This window comes from Nelusetta ayraudi, unplaced genomic scaffold, assembly GCF_046127955.1.
Source record: "Nelusetta ayraudi isolate G7.1 ecotype Tasmania unplaced genomic scaffold, CSIRO-AGI_Nayr_v1 ptg000008l, whole genome shotgun sequence".
Taxonomy (NCBI): domain Eukaryota; kingdom Metazoa; phylum Chordata; class Actinopteri; order Tetraodontiformes; family Monacanthidae; genus Nelusetta; species Nelusetta ayraudi.
This window is the reverse complement of record NW_027466058.1, coordinates 4,677,693-4,698,427: the sequence shown is the minus strand read 5'-3', so window position 1 is coordinate 4,698,427 and position 20,735 is coordinate 4,677,693. Positions and strand designations below refer to the sequence as shown.

The 20,735-nt window shown below is 46.5% G+C and overlaps 1 protein-coding gene across 12 annotated transcripts in view; it reads left to right on the top strand.

Annotated features, from left to right (window-relative positions):
• The window catches only part of tacc2 (transforming, acidic coiled-coil containing protein 2), a 44,205-nt gene that overhangs the window by 9,238 nt on the left and 14,232 nt on the right, over positions 1-20,735 (top strand). For 3 of the 12 annotated variants that reach the window (XM_076018862.1, XM_076018865.1, XM_076018861.1), the window contains exons 1-3: positions 2,282-7,545; positions 8,470-9,048; positions 13,149-13,424. In XM_076018862.1, the coding sequence (XP_075874977.1) occupies positions 2,303-7,545; positions 8,470-9,048; positions 13,149-13,424 (6,098 nt within the window). In that variant the 5' untranslated portion in view covers positions 2,282-2,302. Of the gene's footprint in view, positions 1-2,281; positions 7,546-8,469; positions 9,049-13,148; positions 13,425-17,292; positions 17,824-20,735 lie in introns of those variants that run through there. The other 9 variants (XM_076018868.1, XM_076018864.1, XM_076018863.1 and 6 more) reach the window with 5 other exon arrangements.

The following is a 20,735-nucleotide window of genomic DNA, read 5'->3' as shown; positions in this document are numbered from 1 at the left end:
TCAAGAGTGATCAGGCTTGTTGTGTTTTGAAAAGGTCAGACTTGGCTTTTGGTGTGTGTGGCTGTTTAAATACCTGTGTGACCCATGTGCAGATTGTCTTAGTCTAGTACCTGGCATTCTGTTCTTGCCTAAATGTAGATGCTAACTGCATTTCATTTATCGTATTCTTAAAATTGTATCCAATGACAGTAACGGCATCCAAGTGTGAATACCTTGTGTGTGTGTGATAGTACTTTTGCTTTTCCCTTGAATACACTCTTAAATACTACCTCCCCCTCAGGTAGATGTGGCAGGCCAGAGCTTGTTACATGCCGACAGTTGAGTGTTTATCTGCTCTGCCCTTCAGTAGGGAGTGCCAGGTGATTTAGATGGTGTTGTGCAAAATCAGCAAATGACACATCATGAAAGAAATGATGCGTATTTGCCATAATTTGTAGACTGAAATGTATCTGTAAGACCTTATTGCTTATTTGAATGTGATAAAAGAGATAAAGACAAATAAGCAAGTATATTCGCAATAAGAATGCAAGGATTAGCTTGGATTCATTTCCACAATGATTTATTGAGAAACAAACTATTTTGTGATGTCACGAAGACACTAGAAAATGCTGTATTTTTTGCCCTAGCTGTGATTGACTGGTTGATTTGGTTTACGGGTGGCAAACTTCTCTTCCCTCCCTTCAGTAAAACAAGCCATGGTGGTTTTTGCTCTGTGACATTTGGGTATTATTGACGTGTCTGGCCCCGCCCATGTCACTGTACTTCTGGTTAATGGTTTAGCTGTGACAAGTGCTGTGATAACAAAGTTGGCCCAGAGCAAGCATACTTGTAAAAGACATCAACCTGTTATGCAAGCTGTGTCGTTTAAAGGGCAGAAATGCAAGAAGGCTTCATTGTAGTTGTCAAAATGATGACTTATTACCTTCCCTTTTGTTTGGAATGATAATAGGCCGTCATTGCCCGTGCAGAACTGTCTGCGTAGCTCTTATATTCACAGTCTGACATTAGTTATCCTTTGCATTAACAGTGAGCCTTTAAAATTAAAAAAAAAATGTCCTAGTTTGTTTGTCATAACAGTTGACATCATTGCTCAGTGCAAGCGTTTAAAGTTTAGATACGTATGGCTGAATTTAATACTTGTTTTTCTCCCAGTTTGCCACCACCATCAATATTCCTAAAGCTAGCCATGAACCGATCATGTGTGAAGGCTTGTTTCTGGACTCCATTTCGGTGCGCTGAACATAAAAATGCATAATTTGTGCTTCGTGCATGTGCAAACCTGCATGTGCTTTGGAGAGCAGCTGTTATTTCTTCAGAGGAGTGCACACTTCAAAATAAACATCTTGAGCACAGTTGTGTGTGTGCGCTGTTTGCCGTGCAGTGAGTGCATGTGCCTCTGCTGTGTCAGTAGCACCGGTTTGTGGCATCGTGGAATGACCAGCTGTCTCACTGCCAGCCCAGATTCTTAACTCTGTCACCCTACCCTCGTCCCAGGCCTCATGACAGCGACCCAGTTCTCACAGACATCCGGCCCTCGGCTCGGCCCGCTGCCACACCTTGCCCAGATGCCCGAACCCTGACCCCGCCCCTGTCTGAACTCTTAGATCGGGAACTGGAAGAGGCTTTTCAGGAATGTGAAGAGCAAATGGCCTCACTGGGAGTGCTGGCACCCCAAACAGTTAACAACGTACAAGAGAAAACTGGAGCTGCGATGGTTAATAAGACTAATGAGTCATCGTCATTGCCTCCAATCGTAGACCGGCCAGAGCATAGCAGCAGGAGCCTTGGAAACAACAGTGCAAATGGAAACAGTGAGGCTGAAAACACTCCGAGGGGTGTAGTTGTGTTTAGTTTCAGGGATTACATACTGGGCACTGTCAGTAACGCTAGGGCACGGGACTTGAAGACAGAAATACATAGAACTGAAAATATCGATCAGTTTTCAGAGGGAAAAGCAGAGGAGGAAACAGAGAAGCAGAAAGATCTACCTCTGCCAACACAGTTAAACAAAACAGCGTCTTTTAAAGAAACCCAAGGAGACTTTCTACTGACAAATCAGAGAGATGATGAAGAGGGTGTAGATTTTAATAAAGGCTATGATAAAAAAGGAATTTCAGATTGTGAAACGGTGATGAAGGAGGAAGGCGTCACAGTAGAAACAGGGATAGAGTCAATGTTGGAAAGTCTTGGTGATGATGCCAGTACTGTTTTTGCTGTTGAGACTGTCACGACTGGCAATTTAAGTCAAGGACTTCTGGGCGGCGGCAATCTTCATTCAAAGGATGCTATTGCTTCATCAGAAATGCAAAAGGAAGTTCACAGTTTAAATGAGGAGGCACAAGTGTCAAAAACAGACACGCAGAGGAATTTAGTGAATGACTTAGAAATTGAGACCTGCCGAGAAGGAAAGACAAAAGGAAAGAAGAAGAAAAGGAGAAAGAAAAAGCCAGAAAACAACAGAGACATTAAACAGCAAGAACTAGAAGCAGCAGCACCATCTGAAAATAATTTACAGCCTTCTTTAGTCGAACATGCTGGAAAACACTCGGATTTTGTGGAAAATATACAATCACAGAAAGAGTCGGACTCGGGCATTGTGAGTGGGTTGGAAGAGCCTGTCTTCAGCACCCCACTGTCCTCCCCAGCCACCAGGCCGGATCATCTTACTCATTCTGCCTGTTCACCTACATCCGGTCAGGCTTCATTACAGACCCCAGATCAGGCAGTTGACCACAACATGTCAGCTAGCTTATGTGGGATGAATCGGTGCTCAGCAGAGAGCCCACGAAAAGAACAACATGTACCTGCGGCCACTGACATCAGCGCAAGTACAGCCGTGACTTATGTCCAAACTCCGGGGCCATCTGTCTCTGCTGACAACAGGCCAGATGTCCAAAGGCACAAGGCTGCGGTTACTCCAGGAGAAGCGGCGCTTTCAGAGGAAAAACAGGGCCCCCTCTCCAACAGCCGAATTTGTGTGGGAGAGAGTGGCGTGGAGGTTGCCCTTGAACAGGCTTTCGTAGCGGTTGCTGCGCTACCAGCGCATACACCCACGGCACCAGAAGTGATAGAAAGCGAGGGAAGCGGAGAAAGTGCGAGGTGTGATTCACGGGAGAGAGTGGCCACTGAAGCTGGTGGAGAGAGTGAGGAGGCAGATTTACGAGTTCCAGATAAACGCCTCGGCTACGCAGACGGGCGAACGGGGGGACTTCTGCACAGCCTCTCATTAATCCCTTCACGGGAAAATTGCACACTTGCATTCTCGGCCGCAGCCGGACACGTTGTGACAGAGGAAGGCTACAGCAGCGAAATGCCAAACAACTCAGTTGAGAGTGAAACGAAGGCTCTGGGAGAGACGAGTGTTTGCGGAGAAGACACAGAGCCTTGCACTGAAGAGGGAGCCAGAGAAAAGGAGCAACTCCGTCTCGAAGCTTTTACTGATGCGTCTCCCTGTGGGGCACTCACTGGTTTTGATTGCGAGGACCAAGGTGCCGTGGGATCGGAGCGAGCAGCAGCAGCAGGAGGAGGAGGAGTAGAAGGAGGAGGGGAGAGGATAGAAAAGAAAGGAGGGCGAACGTTAGAGCAGAGACCATTGGGCCAGCCGGAAGGCTCTCCTCACGGGGTGTCATCAGCCGAGACAGAGACGTGTCTGCCCTCAAATGTTGCCGAGTCACCGCCGGAGCCACAGTGCGCGAGCGAGCCCGTTCCTGCCATCGCAGAGTGCCTTGCCGCTAAAAGGGACCGTCTCTCTCAGCCTTGCCAGGAGCAGCGTGCAGCGGCAGCAGCAGTCTCTCCTCGCCTCACTTACCTCGAACAGAGCTCCAGCAATGCAAAGGAAGGGGTAGCGACTGCACTCAAATCTGACGCGATTTCAGAAGAAGGACCGTCATCGGAAGGCTTATCCGAGGAGGGAGCGGCCGCTGGGACAGAGAGAGAGGACGGCCAAGTCTTCTTGCCTCCGACCGCCTCGCAGCAAGTACCAGTCAATAGACAGGCGAGCAGCGATCAACAGGTCCGATCTGAAAGTAGCACAACAGAAGCTGGGACGATAGACGCTGCATCCGAGACTCAAGCGCAAACCCAGGTTATTAGTAGGAGCTCTGCAATCTCTGAGGTGGGTTTGCATGTATGTAAAAGTGGTGGCCGCAGCAACAACAAAGTTCGCTTTGCAGACACTGTGAAACAGGAGGGTGGCACTGTCGTTAGTCTTAAGAAGATGGCAGGGCTGACTTTGGACTGTGCTTCTATTCCTCCATTGACTGTGCATGAGAATTTGCACTATCCTGTTGTCGAAGAGAGCTATACCTTCCCAATATACCTGAACGCAAAGAAGCCAGCAGACCTCACCGCTGCTCCGTCTGCAAAGGATGAATCAGCAACACACAGCTCGGTGTACTTAACCCTGCTGCAAAAAGACTCCCAGTTGGATGAAGGAGATGCAGGGACTCAAGAGGCCAATAAAAACTTCCATCCAGATCAGTTGTCTAACATAACTGTGGATAGTGTGGATTTAAAGTTTGTGAACGAGGCCTCATTGAATCACTGTCAGGGTCCGGTCAAGGAGGAGCAACAGAATGCTGATGAAAAATATGTTGTTGTTTTACAAAGTTCTGACACTGTTGACCACGTCCCAGAAAAAGCAAAAGAGACTGAAAGAGAGAAGGACAGTATGAAGGATGAAGTGGCAGATGCTCTATCTAAGCAGCTGGTTTCACTTTTAGCAACGGATGCTACCGATGTTCATGAAGGGAAACAAGACATCAAGCAACTGCTCACCCCCTGCACTCAGCTTCCACCTAGTGATTTAAATGATGTCATCACTGAGAAACCCAGTGAACCCCTTGTTACTGATTGTGACTGCGTTCCAGAGCCTCTGACTGTGACCCCGACCTGCACAGCCCCTCCTCCTTCAAAGCCCAGCGACCCGAGTCGTCAGCCTGCGACACAAACAGATGAGCTGCCTCTTTGCGGAAATGCAGATGCAACAAAAGGTGCATTTAATTCTTCTAATTTGACCAAGGACGAATCCAATTTAGAAGACATTGCCCTTGATCAGCCAGCTCCTGTTATTGAGCAATACGCCACTAATTTGACTTCTGTGCCTTTGTCTCCTCAACCAATGTTAAGTCATTTAGAGTTCATTACTGACTCTGATGTCTCTCTTCCGGAGCAGACTGATGGCCGCGGTGCACACAGTGGCAGCATTGAAGTGCAGGGTAAGCAAGACAAGGAAATGACAAAGCAGAATATTAAGCACAGTGGCGTCAGTCTGGAAGGTTACCAGAATTTTCTAGAAAAGGAATATGTTATAGACACAGTTGCTACAGGTGATAATTCTCTGAAGGATGACATCAAGATTCCATTTCCACAAGAGGAAGAACCGTCTCCTGGTGCAGTGATGGCAATGATGATAACTCGACTGGATGATGTCATTTCTCAGACTCCAACTGAGTCAGACTGTGATGGAATTAAACATGTTATTTGTGAATCAGCCACTACGGATAACCTAGTAAATTGCATCTGCCCACTCAGCTCAGAGCTGCCTTCCAGAAAGGTTTGTGATGAAAACAGAGAATGCGTCAAAGAGGAACGGCAAACAGAGGAGAGAGACGTCCCTTTAAAAGAGCAAAAGGATCAAGTCCAAGATCCAGCAGTGGGTAATCAAAAGGAAACAGACGGTAAGCAACAGATTGAAGGGACGACTGCTACATCGCAACAGGCTAATGGTCCAGATAAAGATGCTATGGAGGAAATCGGAGAGCTGCAGCCAGCACATCAACTTCAAGACACTGAATCACCAATAAAGGACAGTGTTGTATCTAAGATGCAAGGAGAGGCTTGTGCGATATCTCTGGACAGAAAAACAATGCTACCCAACAACTTACAAAGTTCCGAAGCAGAGTTTGGCAGTGAATCTCCAACTGTTTATCGCCCGGGTTTGCACAAAATTCACTCAGCAACAGTGGAGTGCAGCACTGACAGGGACACGGCACAGAGTGCAGCTCCTGGCCAATCGCTGTCTGCACAAGATCCAAATTATTTTGCTCGGCAACAGAATCAACAGCAACAGTGTCTGAGTTCCAGTCATCCACTTGAGGTGTCGCCAGGTGGCTGTTTGGAAGAGAGAGAAGGGACAAAAAATCAGGTCAGTCAGATCCAGGAAACATTTACTGGAATGAAAACGGTCGCGGACGCAGGGGAACACGCTGTCGGGAGTGTATGTCAGTCAGGAGGCAGTGATAACTTAACAGCTGATAACAGCAGTGGCAAGGAACAAGTGATGGGTCAGGAGGAAGTTGATGGAAAGGGAACACAGGCTGCACCAGAGGTGCACTCCGCCGCTGTCTCCCCACCTCAATTAGATGAGCCTATGTTACCAGATATAGGGGAGGAAGTGAGTTGCTGTCACATAGGTGATACAAGACAGGAAATGGTGGTTGGTCCTGCTCTAGATTTAAAGCAAGACTCAGAGTTTTTAAGCGATCTGGGAGGTAAAGGTCAGCAAAAAAGTAATATAGTGACTGTCTGTCAAGACCAAGGTGGAATGCCTGATACCTCAAAGAACACAGGTGTCTCTGTCAACTCTGAGTCACAGCAACAAGAGATTTCACCTTTTGAAATCACTGTTACATCAGCGGCCAAGACAGATAGCCGTGACATTCATGAAGGAGCTTTTTCAAGTACAGACCAGGCACAGGAAACTCACAGAGAAATTTCTAGTGTTCTGCCAGATCCCAAAAGTGTGGAAAGTGATTCCAGGGCTGCCAAGGCAGTGGAAGGCAGCAGTGCTGAATCTGAGAAGTGTGAAATTCTGCACACACTGTGTGAGGTTCTTGAGCTGCAAAGCACAGATATACCCTTAGCATTACAAAGCGACCAAGGAGAAACGGCAGCCATAAAAGGCCTTGGTGCAGGGGAGATCACAAAGGAAGATAAAGCAGCTTTGGTCAAAGAGAAAGTTAGCAGCCTAGAGTCGGGGCAAAATGAGATAAAAGCAATAAAGGGGGTAAAAGTGGAAGTTGTAAATCCTTGTGGGAGTCCAAAAGACAGTAGTTTAGAAGCGATTAAGGTTTCAGACTTCTGTGAAAGTGGGGACTCCCGTCACGGCCCTGAAACAGCTGACTGTCACTTCCCTTCTAAAGTAGCGGAAAATTGGGATGTAACAGATAAAATAATCCCTGATGCCACTGCAGCCTTGCCTGTTGTCCAATCAAAGTATGTGCAAGATTTGACGTCATCCCCTCCTACAGTACCAACTCTGACAGAGAAGCCCTACGCCCAAGTGCCTAAACCTAAAGACATTGTGGCTGAAACTAGAGATGTTTGCTCAGAACTCCAGGGAAAGACATTTTTAAATTCCTCAGCCTGCAACTCTTTCGATGACTCTGTAAAGACGTCAGCAGAGATGTCAGAAGTATCTAATGTGGTAAAGAGTCCTGCACCTGGTCCGGTAGCCCAAGATGCAGGTACAAGTTGGATAAAAGCTCTAAAGGATGCTGCAGTCCAGTCTCAGAGCACACAAGAGAACACTGTGGATGGCTCAAGGTAAATCCTGGGTTGTGCTTCATTTCTAACGCTGTCTTACTTAAGAATTGCAATGTCATAGTTTTTGTTGTTTACCTTCTTCTTGTTGTAAGAGTATGTTTCTTAAATTGTAATAGTCAAATACTTCAGTGACGAAAAGAGGAAAAGTGTCCTTAAAATTAGCAGGAACATCACTGAATACATTATTTTTGATGTTATGAAATAACATGTTTGCAATCTGCACTGCCACATGTCTACGTGAAGGCTTGTGGTGTTTCTAAAATACATAATATATAATGTATAAATCTAAAATTGAATGGATCTTACCGTATTCCATCATGAATTCGACTGTCATCTACCTGCTGTCATTTATCATATGCTTCGTGAAATTACAGGTCCCAGAAGAATCAATGTAAAATACATTTCTAACACATATCTTGAATTTTCCAGTAGTTAAATGCCCCAATAGAATTTTTATCCCAACAATCTAGTTGTGCCATGTTTAAGACTTTGGGGTGATATTACAGAGAGGGAATGAATATGAATGAGGAAGTCAGGACAGAGCTGCCGTTTGTATTGAACGCAGCTTGTGTCAGATGACTGTGGCTTGTACAGGCCGAATGGAAGCAACACAATCCTTTATACTGAAAGTATGACATCAGCTGTGACATCGGCACTGTTCCTCAGGGCAAGAATGGGCCTTTTCTCACAGTGCTTAACACAACAACAATCAAGCAGCACGCACACAAGCACGCACACAAGCACACACACACACACACACACACACACACACACACACACACACACACACACACACACACACACACACACACACTCAGGGACCACCACCATCACGAGCAAATGCATGCATTTGTCATTTGTCACTCACCTAACGCTAACCCACCCCCGATCCCTTCTGTTCCTGCATTGTTTTGTTTTTTTTAGACCCCTCCCATCTTTGGAGTCTCCTCAACAAGAGTTTCTCACTCCGACTGAGGAGAGCAAGAGTGCCCAGGAGAGCCAATCACCTGAGCGAGCTGTAGAGGAGGCTGTAGGGATCCAACAAAGTGTTGTGAAGGAGTCAGTGGATCTGTTTGAGTCTCCCAGAACCGCTGCAGAACCTCCAGAGGAAGCACAGCAGATTGTGTACGACCAAGAACCACCACAGAGTCCAATAGCAGAGCCCCAAAAGGACACAAATAGCATAGAGCTCTCTGAGCTAATCGAGAAAGAAGAACAGCTTCCAGAGGAACTTGCAGAACCAGAAGAGAACCAAGTAAGTTCTTTTGGAACAGTTGAGAAGCCACCTTGGCTCCAGGAGCCAACCAATATCACAGAACAACTTCCAGAGCCACCAAAGCATGAAGAACTGGAGACCTCAGAGGCAACACCAGAGCTCCAGGAAGCAGTGAAGAACCTAATCACAGAGACGCCTGTAGAGATCCCGCCTGAGGAACTGCTGAGAGAGGAAACAACGGTGACCGAGGCGATTCAGGATCCTGCTTCAGAAGAACAGGACAACGGGTGAGTGGCATAAATAGTGTTTGTCTTTAGATCTGGTTTTTATTTTTACTTATCTTTATATTTTTTTTAACCAAAATAACACAGAAGAAAACTAATAAAAACGTTCTATCATTTGCCCGCAACTTCATGATGCCTGCCAAGGAACTGTCCCCATTTGTTGTCTCCTTTTAAAAGCCTTTTTGATCTTTAGTCTACTACAATTTAGGGATTATTTTATTGCCTCTAATAAGTACAGCCTCGAAGGAGGCTGGTAATTTTGTGGCTGACTGGCTTCCCCAACAGAATACCAGACTTCACAATGATTTGTGTTGGAGCGCCCACAGAAGATGGCTTCATAACGCTATCATAACATTTCCATTAGAATGAGGATTCCAACAGACTTCACTGCGGCTAACGTAGCGTAACAGGGAGAAGCTTAAGCACAAGGTTTGTTCTGCTTGAGGAAATTGTAATGAACCCTTTTTTATGCAGATTAATAGTCAATTGGTCATAGTGAAACCACTTTTGATGGAATTCGGTCTCCACACTGGCTCTTAGTATTTGTTTAAGAATTTCATCTGGAGACAACCTCTCATATTTTACTCTTTTCCTGAATATGTCACAGTGAGGTTTCCACGCAATGTGTGATGTTAAAGTGAAGCAGTGTGATTCTGGGATACACTTTCGAATATTTTGAGGACAAATATGGATCTTATGGATGCCAGACATTTGCAATGTCACAAAGGCCTCTCAACTAGACCTTTTAAATGTATGTTTCTTGAAACATAATAGTATTACAGAGATTTCTTCTTCTTCTTCTTCTTCTTCTTCTTCTTCTTATTATTATTATAATGTTTTTTTTTTATGTATTTAAAATTATAGTGTGTGGGTGCCCCACTGAAGTGCAAGATAAACCAATTTAAAAATGTGCAGACTACGGAACCTCTGAAAATTTCCCCCCAGCCCACCTCGTAGTCTCCTCCACCACAATGTCTGTTATTTTGTCAGTGTCGCCTGACGTTCGCCAAACACCCAAAGCGAGGTTCCCGCATGCCAGACTAGCACTTGCTGCCTGTCAGTCACAACACTTGTCCCATCACTGCTGCAGGAGACTCAAATATTTGTTCAGACCAGGAGGAAGAAGGCAGAAGTGACAGCAGTGTTTCCACTTTAGGTTTCATCCATGGATAAGGTTACACTCGCAAAAGCGTGGCAGACCCAGAAATGCGTGGGCAAGCGTGTGTGTATGTGTGTGTGTGTGTACATGTGTTATTACCCCCGCCCCTTTCCCCGAGACGGTCCTAGCTGTCAGTCCCGCTCTGTCTGCACGGCTTTGTGAACTGAAGCCTGCAAGTGGGAGGAATTTGGGCAGGCACTCCTGCCCCACTGAAGTCATACGCACCAACCAGACAGAGTGGAACAAAAGCCAGAGTCCGGGACTCGAGTATGTGCAGCCGCGTGAGTGTGTAGCACCGGGTCACAGGCAAGAGCAGAGAGGGTCCGAGACTGATTCCAAGCTGCTGGTGTGTTTTGGATTCAATTCACTCACGACGGCGACTTCTGAAGAGCTGTGATGGATTCCTCTGCGGCTGGAGTCACGCGGGTATGTTAACAAGAAACGGCTCCTCTTTTCTTTTTCTTTTTTTGTGAGTTTGTGCGCGCGTGTGTGTCTGTAGTAAGCGTACGAGCGTTTAAGTTCCTCCAGGTGGACGCAGCAGATGGTCAGAAGGTAACTAAGTGTGCTAATTAGACTCTGCCTCTGATGCCATGAGCAGATGGGCAGAGGGGAGGGAAAGATGAGTGGACAAACAAAGGCGTAGAAAGCAAAGACGGGAAGGAACAAAGTTCAAGAGGGAAAAAAATTAAAGTGGCAACAGGTTAGAACATGTTTGACTCTGATCCTGAACTTGATGCCAATGCTGCCTGATTGACAGTGTGGCAAGTTGTGACAGAAGTGGAAGTATTGTTTTGTCCACTGTCCACATTTTGTTTTTTTTTTATACCAGAGACAGCCGGCCCGTTCATCTCTCACAATAACATATTGTTTTCAAAACCTGACAAGGTTTCCCAAAAAACAATTTTTTTCACTGATAGAAACCTTGAGTTCTTCCGTCGAGTCTTAGACACGGGATGATGAACATCGATCGCGTTTTCACGGTGGAAAAAAGTAGGACGTGTTTTAGCCCACACTGTACTGCAAATAGACTAGTTGCCATGGCAATGGTACTTTCATTATGACGTCATCGGAACAGGTGAAGATGATAATCTCATGTCTGCCATTTATTTATTTAAAATAAATTGCGCTCAAATAATCATTTAGTCTCTTGGACAGCTGGAGAGGATTTATGGATTGTTTATGAAGTGTGTTCTCGCAGAATATACAATTTGCAACTCACTGTGTGTGTGTGTGTGTGTGTGTGTGTGTGTGTGTGTGTGTGTGTGTGTGTGTGTGTGTGTGTGTGTGTGTGTGTGTGTGTGTGTGACTGGATAGAATGAGCCATCTCCTGGCTGCGGGACAGATATGGTCATCCCGTCATGACGGCACTTACTGAAACAGTCAGACTCACATGCAGTAACTTCTTCCTCTTCTGTTTATGACACCCTGCCTGGACTTGCTTGTCTTTTGTGTCCAGCTGTTTCCCATTGATTACAGTAACCATTGTGTGTGTGTGTGTGTGTGTGTGTGTGTGTGTGTGTGTGTGTGTGTGTGTGTGTGTGTGTGTGTGTGTGTGTGTGTGTGTGTGTGGTTGACTTTTAATACTTTACAGGAGAGGTCACATATGTTTTCTTAATAGTCTTGAAAGGCGAGAGCAGATGTGACCGAGGAAACACTAGAACGTATTCCCAAGCTGGCCTTGTAAAATTTGGATTGTGTTTATGAGGTGGCCTTGAGTAAAGCCTGGCCTGCGCACTGCAGAACCACCAAAATATTGATATGATGTTTTTAAAGACCCCTGCTGGACAGCCTCCAAGTGTAATGCCAACAGTGAGCACAATGCAAAGGCAAAATTCTATGGTTCCGTCTGCTACGTTGGCCCTCTAATGCTAACATAACTGCCCAAACTTGAACTCTCCAGCCGCTTGACTGCGTTCGTCGCCTCGCCACGCTCAAGTTAGTGTAGCTGTAAATACATTAAGTGTCAGGCTCCATCTGGCCCTATTTGCGCGATTGAATTTTTCTCCCTGCACCGTCGTATCTTTGGAAGCCAATGGTGAGCTTGGCTGTGTTGTGGCTTGGTCGTTTTCTATTTCCAGGCTGCATGCGCCAAGTTGACCACAGACACTGACGTGTGTAGCTGAAAGCCTGCGAGATGTTAAGTCACTAACTGGGGTCTTTGTAACGAGAGGAATGAGAAAAAAAAAAAAACAACAACAATAGGTGGAATTATGTTATATTATATGGAACATATTTCTCTCCACCATCTTGGATCAATTAGAGAATTCCGGACTCACACTGGAATGAAAAGAAACAGACCCGCGTCACACGTAAACTATTAACTTTGGGAAAACTACACGCCCTCATTAAATCTCATTAAGTCTTGAATTTACCACAGAGGTGTGAATAAAACAGAGCCCGACTGCAGTTTGAGAGGCTGAGGTTAATGCTATGGACTGATGGTGCTCTAATAAAGGGCCTCCTTGGCAGAAGAGGCTGCTGGGGTATTTTTAGTGCAGGCGCAGGAGGCCCCAAGTGGAGAACAGCTGCACACGCGTCTATCGCTGCGGCTGCCAGATTAGAGAGCCTACCGCTCCTGATAAGTCGAGGCCTGGATCAGGACCAAATCCAGTCGGCCAGGTGGCCAACGATGACAGAGCGACGCACCCTCAGACAGCAAACACCGGAAACATGGACTGCCGCCGCGTGGATGGGGTCTGGCGTTCAGCTTCGACTTGTCTAAAGAGCGGAGGGTCATTAGGATGGTGGGAGTGAGCCTTTTATTCTTTAAGTCGCTCTTAGGTTTAGGCGTCGACTCGGAGTGCGGTGCTCCACTGTTCTCTCCCACAGGGTAAGTTCTGCGAGCAGAGTGTGCGTCCGTGGATGTTTTTTTTTTTTTTTTTGTCATGTAATCGCCATGCCGGAGCCTCCGTTGATGTTCCTCTGCCTCCTCCTCCCACTGCAGGCGCTCCCACGCTGAGCAGGCGGAGAAGGCCGACTCCGTCCACGCTTGTCCCCTGCCCCCCACCTCCGAGCACCACCTCCCGCCCTCCGTCCCTCCTCACCTGCCAGACGCCGCCGCCGAGTTCCCCACACTTCCTCCCACTGCCCCCCCGGAGAGACCCACACCCGAGGGTGCACCGACCTCGCCTCCCGTGTCTCCCCACATTCCTCCTCCTCTGTCTCCTCCTCCTCCTCGTCCTGCGGCCTCCTCCTCTCCTCCTGTACCTTCAGCTCTGAGGTATGAACTCTTCCCAGCCTCCACAGACGTTTGTTTTGAAGGTCCAGTGTGTAAAATGTGGCTTAATTTATGATTTTTATATTGGTAAAAGCCTCACATATTGCCCAAAATAAAAGTGTATACTCACAGTAGAATAAAAGTAATTTGGTTTTCCTACCCTTATAATGGTTTTCATATATCTAAAAATATACATTGAGCAAAGGTTGCTCCTAGTTAGCTGCCATGTTGCTCCACCATTTTTTAAGGAAGTGCCCTAGTTACACAACGCGCTGTCAGGCGAGCTTCCTTAAAAATTTTACACACTGGAGCTTTAAATCGTCCTTTGAGTGAATTCCATTGAACGTGCACACCGGTTGGCCTTTTTGAAGATGTACCATTTAATGTCCACAACCTCTCGATAGATTTGCACCGGCGCTGGCACTGAGCCTGAGCCTGCTTGATGAAAAGTAGCCTGTGTCCTTCTAACCCAAGCTGAGGTCACATTAACTGGACATCTGCCCCACTGATTTACTTTGTAGATCTTGACCCAGAGAGCACATTAGCCTTGTTTGGATCATTTGTTTGTTGTGTTGCTTTTCTCCATCTCACCTCCTCCAGCACCGTTTTCTTTCGCCGCCTTCGTCATTATGAACATATGCACACTGGCGAGCAAGCTGGCCTTGCCAAACAGGACTTGTCAATTATAGTGTGTGAAGAGCTACCTTAAAGCAAAGTGCGTTTTCGCAAGATGGTGCCTGGCAGGCTACCAAATTTATATCGTCCATGACAGTGCAAAAAAAGAAGAAGGAATAATCACAGGCTTCGTTGCATTTGCGAGCTGTAGATTCTGTTACCTTTAATGAAACTTGCCTTGCTGGTTCTGTTTTTTTCAGTTTTTGTTATGATATAAATACATAGTTACTGCAACAAAGGCACTGAGAAAAGCAGGCATGCACATTTCCATTGGAACATTACTTTGTGTGCTTCCTTTATAAACATCACACACACATACATCCAGTGTCTTTCTTATGTCTTGCTCAATACAAAAGAATAATCAAGGTATCAATGTGTTCTTTTAGAATTAGCACAGCTTTTTCTCATCACAGACATTATTTAATTTTCTTAGCCATAAAAGCTGTCCTGTGTGTGCAGCACATTACTCACGCACCCGCTTAATGATCTTCATTCACTTCATTACTAATGCTGACTGTCTGAAACCCTCCTTATTGTTTGCCATCAGCAGAGCTTTCAGGTTAATAAAACCTAACATTCCTGTGCAGTCGGTCTGGGCTTGGCACTCGATTTTTTTTTTTTTAAAAAGCTTTTCTGAGGAGCGAATGACTCAGCCACTTTAAAAGTTGCACTGCTGCCAACAACCAGCAGAGGGCGTTTTCCCCTCACGGACTGCTGTGTTTATGTTTCTTTGTCGGCCTCTGCACAGACTGCTGCAGCAGGTTCGCTGTATTGCACTTGCAAAAATGTGAGATGAAGCTCATTCACGTTATGCATCACTTCTGAAGGGAAATATTGCTCTGCCTTTTCTTGTTAAAATACAGATCACATAATGTATTTGATAGCGCTTTGTTGCTCAGACATGTCCAGAATTTTAAAACAGTTCTGCTAGAGTACAGATGTTTCATTATTTATGGCATCTCAGTGAACTTAATGGAATCATGGCTGTACAAAGTCATTCTTTTTGTACTCGGATACACATTTGAAGGTGTACGCTACACTCAAAATCTGATGTTGCAGAACATCTGAACCGTGCCCTATTTCGTCCATGTAATATATTTAATTATTTCTGCAATTAGCAATGGATTGACTTTTGTTTGTTTTTACACTCTCCAGTGGCAAGCACTGCATTTCCGGGCTGCTGTATTCCAACACCACAACCTGTGTATTTAGCCTCTGACTCCTTGGAGCATTAGGTTTTAAATAGATAAAGACAAAATGGAAAAAACAAGCCACAAATCGTTGTGTTGCTTCATGTCCCAGGTATTTAAACCAGGATTTCCCCAAAACACATCTTGGGTTGGTGCCTTTAGTTAGTGGCCCATTTATTAGTCATGTTTGACTTATTCAACCCTGAATTATTAACTAGTGTGTCTGAACGCATCTCAGGTATTTTAAGAGTGGCGATGATGTTTTTGCATAACTTCTCCCAATGGATGACTGGGTTCTTTGGCTAGTTTTATGGTGTTTTTAAGCCGATTACATATTACTTCTCCAGTTTCAACCATTACAATTACAGTAGAGCCACATCTCCTTTGGTGGCTACCAAAACGGATCACATCGTCCTTGATTCTCCTCGACCGCTGTTATGAATCTTTCAGAAAAACCTGCCACAGCTTCGCCTTCCAGCGCCTGAGTTTGTTGAATTTTTCATCTCTGTGTTTTCTTCAGTCTACACTCTGCAATCCAAGGCCAGCCTCTTAAAGTGGCACACGACAAAAGTGGTTTCCTTTACATTCATCCATGTTCATACGTGTTGTATGCCCTGAATAAATCTATGCACGGCGATCTGGATGGCAATGGAAATCAATGTTTTTTGTTTTAGCGGGGCTCAGTGTTGGGAGTTGGGAGTGGGCATCAGTTTTACTTGCCCCCCAGGTCGTGTAGCATCGACCATCAGGCCCACCAGAGACCAGTCCCACATTGATGTTCTCTGTGAACATGAGTTAATGGACTTTACGTTGACATGCAAACGCTATCCTTCTCAGTCGTGTGAGAATGCTGGGATTTGTGCCTTTATGTTTTGGTCGCTTGAGTGCACGGGGGCAGAGGTGCGACACGTGAAACCGGCCCCTTTAAACGCCGCAGGCGGCAATTGCTATTGTAGCAAGGTTCTGGCTAGCCCATTTTCTCCTGGCCGCACAATGGATTTATTTCTTCTCACTTTTCCAACGCATCAGTTTCCCATCTCCTCTTAACAATGAGTGAGAAAATAGTAGAACCTGTTCCTGCTCAGATTTCAGTCCTGTAGGATGCGGGTGTGCTGAACTGGTGGACCTGTCTTTGTCTCACTGAATTTAGCAGGGAAAGATGCTGTTTGACTTTTGGTAAACAGGTGTAGGGGAGGAAGGAGAAACAGGAATTCCTCATGTTAGTTCATAAAGATGTGCACAAAAATAAAGCTGAAGGACACCTCAAGATATAGATTAATGCTCTTTTGGCCACTAATGAGATTCCAGGTTTGATGAGAGTGCTTATAAATTAGATCTCCGAGCCCAGGCTGCTGGCCGGGGAAAGCAGCAGAGGGATCCTACTCATTTATTAAAGTAGACACCATCGTGACCGTCGTCGACATTCATTTTATGGGTGTAATAATGTGTAGTCAGCTTTCCTTGGCTTCTCAGGTGGTGCATCCCTTTTTATTTCTCCAAAAATCTTTGTTGTGCAGTTCAAGGCTCGTAGGATGGTGGTTGCTGTTGATGCTTGATTGAAAGAAAATAGAGCCGTGGATTGGAAATACACACGCACACCCACACGCGAGCACGCACTGACTCATTTTTTCAGGGGCTCCATTGTTTACCTCCAGCATCACTCTGGCCACGCTGGCTGCTGGAAGCTTCCATTGTGCGACGACGTGTCGGAGGGGGAAGAAAAAAAAAAAATGTTATTTTCACAGCCGAGATAAAGGAGACAGAGAGGGAAGGGTTGCAGCGGGGGTGGGGGCGACGAGCGAAAAGGATTTAAAAAAAAAAAAAAATGCTTGTTAATCAATGTGGGTTTTGAGGCTCCTCTATTGTTAGACCCCCCCTGCACGGTGGCGGTTGCCGAGGGGGAGGGAGGGAAGGTGGGGGAAAAAAAAAAAAGCTGCTTGTCTTTTTAAAGGCACAGAAGGGTTGGCGTCGGGGAGAGAGTGGAGGCTAGAAGGGGGAGGAGGAGGAAGCAGCAGTATCAGCCGCCGAGCACAGAGCAGGCACCTCAGACACTCGCAGGAGGACGGGGCCATCGCGTCACCCTTGTTTTTCCCCCAGTCGGATTATTACTCCCATCTTGTCAATTCAGTCAAGAGACCTTTTCATTGCACCATTTCGCCGCCGGAATATTCCCAGTCGGCGCCGGGGCCAGGAGTGCTTTACGTCAAAGTGCCCGAATCATCTTCCGCCTGGCTCCCGATGCGAGCGGTGCCCTCTCATCCTCTGCACTGCAGTGCCGTGAGCCCGGCCGCCGCTGCTCGCTCCCTCTGACACGGGCTGCCCGTCGCCTCCACCCAAGGGAACCAGAGCCGAGGCAGCCAGGGGAAGGAGGTGTTTTTGCGCTCTGGGGCCGCGGAGCAGGTGGATGTGGAGGACGGCCGGGGAGCAGGAACAGACTGGGGGGGCCGGGGAGGGAGAGAGACGGAGAGATAGTCGAGGATGGGAGCCAACGAGTCCATGGAGCAAGGACAGGCCCCCTGTCTCTCCCAAGAACACATGTGAGTTTTACATTTCCACTTCCAGAGGTGTTCGGAGGAAGACCTCAAATGAGAAGCCGAGGGTCTCAAGCTTGCTTCCATAAGCTTCTTCTGGGCTGCTGTGTGTAGTTCTTCATTTATTCATGGTTCCCAAGCGGCCTCCTGCGCAGCATAAACGCTTGTTACAGGTGCAAAATGAATTAAGTCTGCAGAAACCTTTTAACCTGCTGGTTAAACTAAGGACTGCTTGGGATTTCTGTTTTAGCCATTTGACGATCAAACCTTCCTGTGAGACATTGTCGTCTCCAAACAAGCCCGAAAAACATTTTAATTCCATTGTGATGTCTTGCTGGTTTCTTACCTTTTTAACGAAGGAGAAATCAGTGCTGTGAGAACCAAGCGCACATCGCTGCTGTTGTTGTTGTTGTTTGCTTTGCTGATGCAAATAGCCAAGACGAGTGGCGCACGTGCACGTGTGTGGCCACGGTGCAGCATGTATGGATGAAACACAACATTGTTTCAGGAGAGACTGCAGGGAAAGCGCAAGTACAGTACAGTACGTGTGCCGCCAGGAGGAGGCAGGTGGTGGGGTGATGTTTTCGCTTTGCTGTGGAAATGGAACACGGCGTGCAGGCACAGGGAGCGAGGAGGGGCGGCGGTGAAAAAAAGAGAAAAGTCTGCAGCTGGATGCAATGAGGAGAAGTGGAATTAGAGTGAGAGAGAGGGGGGGGGAGGAGAGTGCTCCACTTTTGCTGTGTTTTATTTATATCCCCGACGCACCGCTGCCCGGCGGAGCACAGACCCACGGAGGAGCTGAGCTGAGGCGAGGGGAACGTGGAGTCACTTGTACAGAAATGAATGATTCATGGCATAAGAAGAGTCCCTCTTAAGAGCTCGGAGGGCGTCTGGTGATTGCAGGGTGAGGTGGTGGTGGTGAAGTTTTTTACAGGCGTGTGTGTGTGTGTGGGTCCGTCCACCGTTACAAGAGTCCATCATCGGGCTTCTCAACTCCTCGACTCCTCAGTGAGAAGCCTTCCGAGTTCTGGATTTTCAGAGCAGGGATAAATGTTGCATAATGAATCAGACAATCTTCCCGCACAGTGGGTTTGCTCTGTTCCCATTTCATCATGTGATCGCAAATGAAAGTCTGCATTCAGAGGGGGAAGGGGAGGCACCGGGCATCTCATCATCAAAATGGAAGGTGTGTGACTCCATCAACCTCCCCACCACCTCCCCCTCCCGCCACACACAGCGCTGATGTGACTTGTGTCTGTCCTCATGTTGTTGAATGAGCCATCTGCTGGCGGCGGACGTCTCAGATTAGGCTCCATAAGGTATTACACACCAGAGATTATCTCAGTCTGACACTTTGTTCCCCCTCAGCAGCTCCTTTGTTTTGGGGACTATTGGGGATTTCTTGACAAAGGGTCGGCGTGCTTCCGAGGGGGGGAGTTGTTGCTGATTGGACCTGATTTCAGCTTGGACAGACAGGCAACGCCTCACATCAAATCAGTGACAGAAAGACCCCTGCCTTCCGTCTATGTGACCGACACCAAGAGTCAAGAGAGTTTGATTCCTTGTCAGATCACATTTTCTGAGGTTGAGGATTTTTTTTTTCCCCATTAGATGGAGGAGCTGTGAAGATTATTTTTCTTGGTAAAGCTCCTCCAGCTTTTGCATCCGCTCAACACATCACATGTTTGAAGAACCCGGAATCAGTCTTTTATTATTAAAATTGTGGTTGTTATTGTCCTGTGCGCCATTCATGATGTAATCCTGAGCAGTAGAAAAACACAATGGCTCCCTCTGCTGGCCTTCTACGTTAACTGCACTTTGTTTGAGCTGGTGGAATATATTAGAAATGTCTACCATTTTATTTTTTAATATTTTTAACTTTATAACCCAAGATCTAAATTAGCTAATGTATAATGTAGATAAATTATTGCTTTTTAAGGACTCCCAAATCTTCTCCATTGCTCACCGTGTGCCAACAGCAGCGGAAGAGGCTGCTTTATTTCCCCTTCTGTCTAAGAGACAAGTCTAGGATCTCTTAATCCGTAATGCATCACACAAATCGACCCCGAAAGCTGTAATGAAGCCGAGGGGGAAGAGACTGGCGCTTTATAGGGGGATAAGAAAGTAGTGATGTGCGGATGGAGCTGTGTGTGTGGTAAAGCAAGTAAATTAGGGCTCCAAACAGGAGTTGAAAGCATATCCTAGATGATTTGTTGTGACCAAATATGTAGTTTACAGGTGATGATGTAGGGAGCTTTCAGCTTTTGCAGCGACGTCCAAAGGTGTTTGGTGTCTGATGTTGTGAGCCCATTTTGGCCTCCTATTATTTTTCCCCTCCTCCAGCGCCGTGAAAGCTGTTTAAGTCTGGGCTGACTGGGGCTTGTCTGGAGGCAGGGACTGTCTGAAACGCACCGTCTGCCTGCTCGACGCTGCAGAGCGTCTGTCTCCAGGCAGCCCGTCTGAGACGGCTATTAGCGGCTGCTCTCTTTGTCTCCAGTCGCCCACCAAACCTGGACTGCTGCTGCCGCCACGCTCTGCTTTGTCTCACTGTATATATATATTTTTTTAATCTGAGTAACGCAGACCTGGTGCAAAACAAAGAACGTTAGATTGTAAAATGTCTTCATTAAAATATTTTCAATGAAATTAAAAGAGTGAATGCTTTAACGTTGCACTGTTGGGTAATAATGCTGCAGCTGCTACAAATGTCAATTGGAATGAATCATGAAAATTTCATTTTTATTCTCTTTATATTGTCCGAAACACCTTGCAGACTTTGTCAGCCCGCCAAGCCTCGGTTGTGTGCGCCTCCACTGAAGTGGAACATATGGTGGGAACAGCCTCCAGTTGCCATGGCAACATAGTGTTTGCGCCCTCGAGATGAAAAATGCCCTCTGCAGGGTTATCACTGGGACACC